This window comes from Orycteropus afer, unplaced genomic scaffold (genome assembly GCF_000298275.1).
Source record: "Orycteropus afer afer isolate SDZICR_OR568_19922 unplaced genomic scaffold, OryAfe1.0 scaffold00135, whole genome shotgun sequence".
In the NCBI taxonomy this organism is placed as follows: Eukaryota; Metazoa; Chordata; class Mammalia; order Tubulidentata; family Orycteropodidae; genus Orycteropus; species Orycteropus afer.
The window spans coordinates 4,320,118-4,327,117 of NW_006921722.1; the positions used below are offsets into that span (position 1 = coordinate 4,320,118).

At 42.7% G+C, this 7,000-nt stretch overlaps 1 protein-coding gene across 1 annotated transcript in view; it reads left to right on the forward strand.

Annotated features, from left to right (window-relative positions):
- The window catches only part of PRKN (parkin RBR E3 ubiquitin protein ligase), a 1,601,593-nt gene that overhangs the window by 1,333,395 nt on the left and 261,198 nt on the right, over window positions 1-7,000 (forward strand). Inside the window, exon 8 of the mRNA XM_042781573.1 lies at window positions 2,867-2,928. Coding sequence (XP_042637507.1) covers window positions 2,867-2,928 — 62 coding nt within the window. The remainder of the gene's footprint in view (window positions 1-2,866; window positions 2,929-7,000) is intronic.

The window sequence follows — 7,000 nt, forward strand, 5'->3', positions numbered from 1 at the left end:
GTTCAATTCCCAGCCAGTGCATCTCATGTACAGCCAGCACCCATTGGTCAAGGAGCTATGGTGATGCTGTGGTTAAAAGCATTGGGCTGCTAATCAAAAGATCAGTGGTTCAAACCTTCCACCACTCTGCAGGATAAAGATAGGCGGTCAGCTTCTGTAAGATTTACAGCCTTGGAAACCCTATGGGGCATTTCCATTCCATCGCAGAGGCTCTTTGTGAGGCAGAGTTGGCTCAGAGGCATTGAGTTTGTTTTGTTTCCCTATCTGTCAGTGTGTGGGGGGAGGAGGGGGGAGGGGTGTTGCCATGATGCTGAACAGGTTTCAGTGGCCTCCTAGACTAAGACAGACCAGGAAAAGGCCTGAAGGTCTACTTCTGAAAATCAGTCACTAGAACCATGGCATCAAAATTGTCTGCTGTGCAACTGATTGTGGGGATGGCACATGCCCAGGCAGCTTTGTGTGTGTGTGTGTGTGTGTGTGTGTGTGTGTGTTGTACCTGGGCTCACTGTGAGCCAGAGCCTGTGAGCCCAGCATGCTTGTGACCAGGAGCTGGGTGATATCCCAGTTCTTCCCCACTTCTCCCCTGTGAGTCGTCCTTCACCCATTGGCCCTCGCTTATTGTTGGGGGTATGTCACTTGCATGTTATCCATCTGGGTTCTATTCTCATTCATTTGAGAAAACAAAAGTATGACTACTGGCCACCAGGAGATCTGAAACACAAGGAATAACTGAGGCAGAGCAGTTTGGGGTTACACTGAGATCAAGCAAATGATCCAGAACCCTAATGTTTGAAATGACCCTCAGACAGCAGCACCACGCTTCAACTGTTCTCAGAGAGAAGCTTCACACCACAGTTCTTTGCCTGTGGACCCCCAGTTTGAAAAACATTTAGCTCCATTATGTCCTCAAATGTCAAGGGTCGAACTTTTGTGCTTTACAATATCAGACCTTCCTTTGCAAAATGATAAATTAGATTTTCTATCAAAATAGTCACCTCCTGATTTTTATTTATTTTCTTGGGCTATTGTCAGATGTGGACATCACCTTGTTTGCGTTTCTTTTGTCTTTAGCCTTTTGTGCTAAAAGATGTTTTTGAACTTCTTCCTCAGGATAGGAAATGCATCATAATATGAAAGACTAAAAATAGGTTCCATCATTTTATATGACCATAGAATTTCACAATTGGACTAACCCAGTCAAATCCTCTGGGAAACATCCAGCAGAAGTAACTAGCTAGCATCCAGTGTGAAAACCCCAGCTACTAGCTTATAAAGCAATCCATTCCATATTTGAATTAGAAACCAACTGCCATCAAGTCGATTCTGACTCAAGGTCGACCCTGTAGGATAGAGTAGAACTGCTTCATAGGGTTTCCAAGCTGTAAATCTGCTTCTTTCTCCCACAGAGCAGCTGGTGGGTTCAAACCATCATCCTTTTTGTTAGCAGCTGAATGCTTTAACCACTGTGCCACCAGAGTTCCTTTACTTAGCTGAGAAATGTCTTTCTATTGAATCAAAGTCTATCTGCTGTAAACTTTTCTTGTTGGTTGTCGTAAAAGAAGATACCTTCATGTATATAAACATACAACTGTATCGTCCTCTAAGTCTTTCCTCCCAACACAAATGTCCCCAGTACTTCTGATTATTCTTGTATCAGGATGCTGAGTAATATCAGAAATGAATCATAATTTTGGGGTATAATTTGCAATCATTCAAATTTCTTTAATAAAAATTTCAACAGATTATATTATCCAGAGTTCTTATATCAGAGAAATAGACTTTTACAGCAATTTTTTTTTTGCTAGAGTTAATATTATAACTGACTACAACCTTTTTTTTTTTTTTTTTTTTTAACCAGGGAATAATTTTATTGGAAAGCAATTTTCACTGACTTACTTAGTTTAATCTCTTTTTTGGTTGCAACTGAGGAAAGAAAATCTTAAGGGTGTGTAGCTCTTCTGGATTGGATGGAGCTAGAAACTGAGGGCACCAAGGTAGCCATCTTTCCCAGGTCGTTTTCAGTAAAGACACTTTCCAGACTCAACCACTGAATTTTCATGGGTGCGAAAGACCCATTCCTAACTCTTGGCCCTAGTCTTGAGGGTGAGGAAAACAGTACTTGGTAAAGCAGCAAGATACTGTAGGTATTCACTCTTTCACTCTGGCCCACAAAATCCCAGCTCTGTGTTAGAAACAATTAGCATGCGAGGAGGTGAGCGGTGGTAGTTCAGTGATGGGATTCTCCCTTTCCATGTGGGAGACCCCGCTGTGACTCCTGGCCGGTGCACCTAAAGCATGGCCCCCATCCGTCTGACGGTGGAGGCCTGTGTTGCTGTGATGCCGGACAGGTTTCGGCAGAGCTTCTAGACTAAGACAGAGTAGGAAGAAAGGCCTGGTGTTCTCCTTCTGAAAATCAGTCAAGGAAAATGCTGTGGCTCACAACGGTGCGGGCCACTGCCGACCGTGGGGATGGCAGTGCATCATTTCATTGTGTGTGAAGTCACCATGAGCTGGCGGCCAACTTGAGGGCAACTGCCAACAGCAAGAATGACATGCTGGGAGTTTCTCTAGAGACCAGAAATGGCTTGTGTCCTAAGGCCCCAGAGAGGTCAGATCCTAATCAGGAGGGAAGAAGGCCTGGCCAGAGTCATATATGATGCCTTCTTCTAACCCACCTAGAGCCAGGCAGAACCACCACCTCCCGGGAGACTGACTTTGTCTGTGGTTGTTGAGTCTGTGGTTTGGGGCACATATCTGTATGTGCCCACCAACCACCCTGATCAATGAAATTCATAACTGTAAGTGACAATGTGTTGCCGCACGGAATGGTAACGACCTATGTGTGATCAACTCTTCTTTTCCACAGCTGGCTGTCCCAACTCCTTGATTAAAGAGCTGCATCACTTCAGGATTCTTGGAGAAGAGCAGGTGAGTCACCACAGCCAAGGTGGCCTCAGAGTGTCATGAAACAGAGACACTAATGAGACAGTTTGGGTTCCCTCCAGGGGAGCAGAGTGAAATGGGGAAGAAAAACACACTGGAGAGACGTGAGAGGACACTTTCTCCCCTTTCTATCCATCAGAACTGACAGGTTATTAATTGGTACATCTGCTATCTGCCAGAGCTTTGCATCTACAAACTCCTGCAGTCACCAGACACTATACAGAGGCAGGTCAGCAAAGAAAGAAATGCAGAGAGGAGCAGTGCCTTAGGGGTCAGTAGTCACAGCCACCCCTGACTTGATGCCTCTGGGTGAAGGTGCACCCTTTTCTCACCAGATTTTTGTACTTCATGCATGTCATCTATATTTCTCAGCACCCACTTTCTATGTGGATGTGAACTTCTGCACAAAGGACTTTGATACAAATCTACTTTGTATCTATCATATAAAGCAGGTTCTTTAAATGCCATGTTGTATTCAAGGAGATATGTCATGTTTTAAACAGAGGTACTACCTAAATAATTCAGGGTGCTAAAGGATTATATGCACACACACATGCATACATATAATTGCACTGCTGAAAATGAAATCGCTTGATCCTTACATGGAATGATAGACTCTAAATTAGTAAGTTAAATCTTGGTGCCAGGTTATCTTTAAAATGGACCAAATAGTTGATGACTTATTGGTTGACCTATTGGTGACTTTCACTCCTGAAGACTGTCTTTGTCCATTTTGACCAGAGAACATGACATGGAGACATGGAGATGCAGTTGTTCAGGTTTGTCATTAAATTTTTGGTTGGTGTGTTTCTTTTAGTGTGTGTATGTGGCCAAGTGAGATTTCCCATTTCCAATATGAGATTAAAAGCAGAAAAGGGTTAGTTAGGGGAGGGTGGGGAAGTGGAAACGTTTTCCATATCCTCATCCTTGAGTTAACACATTGCAGTATATGCCTCCTTTTTATTCATACTGTGAATTTCCGGCATATTGGGCATTGATGTTTATTGAAGTACAAGCATAACTCACCTGTCCTCCATTGCAAGGAAGAGCTGAGGACTAACTCCCTCAAGCTCGTCTATTGATAAAAACGCTTGTATCTCATGGCCATTGTTCAGCAAAAGCCTAAGCGGCTTCATCAGCAGGACTCATTGATTGCAATGCTGACATTTCCACTTGTAACAATATTTGCAAATTATTTCCATATTTGTTTTAGAGTCATTCACTGATTAGTAGGGAAAGGAGCCAGCTGTAATAATCTCCTTAGATTTGCATAAAATTCGGGCCACTTTACATTCTAGGAATTTCATCAAGCCATAATCAAAATCAATATTGCCCTGATTCGTTGTGAACCTGGCAACACAGTGCATCACAGCTATGTTCACTTTATGTCCTGAGAAACCACACTTCCTCCCTTTTTTCTTTCTTGTCTCTCAACAGATGTATACTGAGCAACCTACCATGTGCTATGTTCCAGTAAAGGCTCAAGGGATGTTGTTGTTGTTGCTGTTGTGCCATCCAGGCAATTCCTGCTCCTTGTGACCCTGACTAGATGAAAGTGTAAAACTGCCCCCACGGGGTTTCCTAATCTTTATGGAAGCAAAGCACTGGGCCTTTTCTCCCAAGGAACACCTGGTGCATTCAAACCATGGACCTTTTGATTAGCAGCCGAGCACTTAATCATTGTGACACCATAGCTTCTTAGGCTGTAGGGATAGAGGAGTGAGAAGGAAATGCCTAGAGGGCTCATGTTCTAGTTGGGGAAGACACACACATGAACAGGTTGTGAGATGATGATGATGGAATAGTGAGCAAATGGAGTCTCCCAGCCCCTACCAGAGGGCTGGGGGGCCTCACAGAGAGCTCCTGAAACCCTCAGCTCTCTTTGGAAGCTTGAGGCAGCTTGTATCCCTGACAGAGATGGAACTTTTAAACTCATGTGTGTTCCAAGTAGCCTTGGACAAATTATTAAGCCTCTCTCCAACTTGGTTTTTCCCTTTGTAGAAAAGGGAGAGGAATGTCCAAACATCTCTTAAAACTTTGGTAACCAAAAAGATCTCAAAGGAAGGTGCAGAGATTAAGTTCCACACTAGGATGTTTCTGATATACATACTATTCACACTACATCAATAGATAGAATAACTAGCAGCAAAGCAGACACTGAAGTAAGTGTAATGTTCAGTTGGAGAATGAATTGGTAAAACCTACCCAGCTGTTGGTTAATTGATGAATTCATTACTAGGTAGTAGAGGTGCTCACCAGCCATCTAATTTCTATGTATGTAGAAATTCCTTTTCTTCTTTCATTGCTCTTTACCACCCATCTTGATTTTGGAGATCTGGATTAAAAATAAATCTTAAAACTCTATAAACCAATATCTTCCAAAAATTAAATTAAAACTCTTTGGAATGTAGAATAACACAATTATTTTAACTTCGTGGCAGTGTCTCCGCTTTCTGTTTACAATTCATTTTCATAAAGCACCTTCCATAAGTCCAAACTTCTTGGCAAAGATGTTATCATATTTTAGGTAAGTGGTACCACTCCACAGTTGTATGTGAGCCCTGAAGAAAGTGTGATAGCTGAAAGTCTGGGAGGTTTGAAGAGCTCTCAGAAGCAGCATATTTCAGAGGTACCTTCTCTTTTTCCAGTTTCCTCCACCTTCAGTTTAATCCCCAGAATTTTAAGTAAAAAACCATCATTTCATCAGCAAATATTTATTGAATATTTTTTTGTATATTGTGCAAGTGTTAAATAAAAAGATAAAGAAGACGGTTAGTAACCAAGATAAAAGTTAAGATGAAAACAAACAGTGGTTGATATGTAACCTACTTGAGATAAGAGATGAAGGAACCTTGAAACCTAAAGTTTAGGGGGACACAGACTATTGGGTGCAGTAGGATCTCAAGAGTGGGGCAGAAGAGCATTCCAAGCAGAAGAAAGCACATGTTCAGGGCCCCTGAGAAGGGAAAGAGCTTGCTTTGTGCAAACCGTTGAATGCAACCAAGGTGGCTAGAAAATAATGAGCAAGAGTTAAGGAAAGCTGAAGATCATGGAGGCCACCGTCAGGGGTTTATCTTTTACTCTGCATGCAATGGGAAACCCTTGAAAGGTTAAGCAGGGAATTGGCACTCTCTAACTTACATTTTCAGAATGCCAGTTGTATTGCAGTATTGAGATGGGTCTGGATTAAGATGGTTGGTGGAGGAGATGGAAAGAAGTGAATATTCAGAGGTAGAATAAAGGACTTAGTCATTGATTGGTTACAGGCTGGGGAAAGGATGGACTCCGGAGTTTCTGTTTCACTTAGAGAAAACAAGAAGCTCAGGGAAGCAGAGAAAGGGGGTGGTATAGATGAAGAGTACGGAGCGCCTTCTAGGACACGGCCCAATACGCCTGAGAGATTCCATTTGTCTGAAGATGAAGGCTCTTGGGTTTATAGGCACTTGTATAGAAACTGTTTCTCTGGAACTGTAGTAAAGAGTAAAATGATTGGTGCTCCTATAGACTTGCTCTCTGCTGGATGCCCCACCAGGACAGCGTGCTTAGAAATCATTCCCAAAGTCTCCAGCAGTGTCCATTGCTAAGCCATGGAAGGAACTGTCATGAGGAAAACATCTTGCATGACATCTGCCTTGGTTCTTGTCCGCCGTGTGTGCATTGCTATGTGTCACAGCCTGGAGAGAGGACAATGAAGACCTCTGGTTTTGATGTCCTTTCCAGAAGATTCCTCAGCTCCTGGAATGGTGATACTTTCAGCCACTATATATAATTTGAAATGTCCGGAAAAGTGAAAAACTTCATAAATTGCGATTCAAGGTGTGGTCTGCTGCTCCAATTATTTTTTGAGTGTTGTTGGAGCTACTTCCTCTGTATGCTTGATGTCAGCCACAATAATGACTGTTTATTCTGTATAATAAACAACACACACAATTCCCATCATCACTAGATATCAGATATCCGGGGATGAGAAGAACATGGTTAGCAAAGAACAGGGAGCTCTAGTAGCATAGTGGCTAAGGCACTTGACTGCTAACCAGAAGCCTGGCGGTTCAAACCC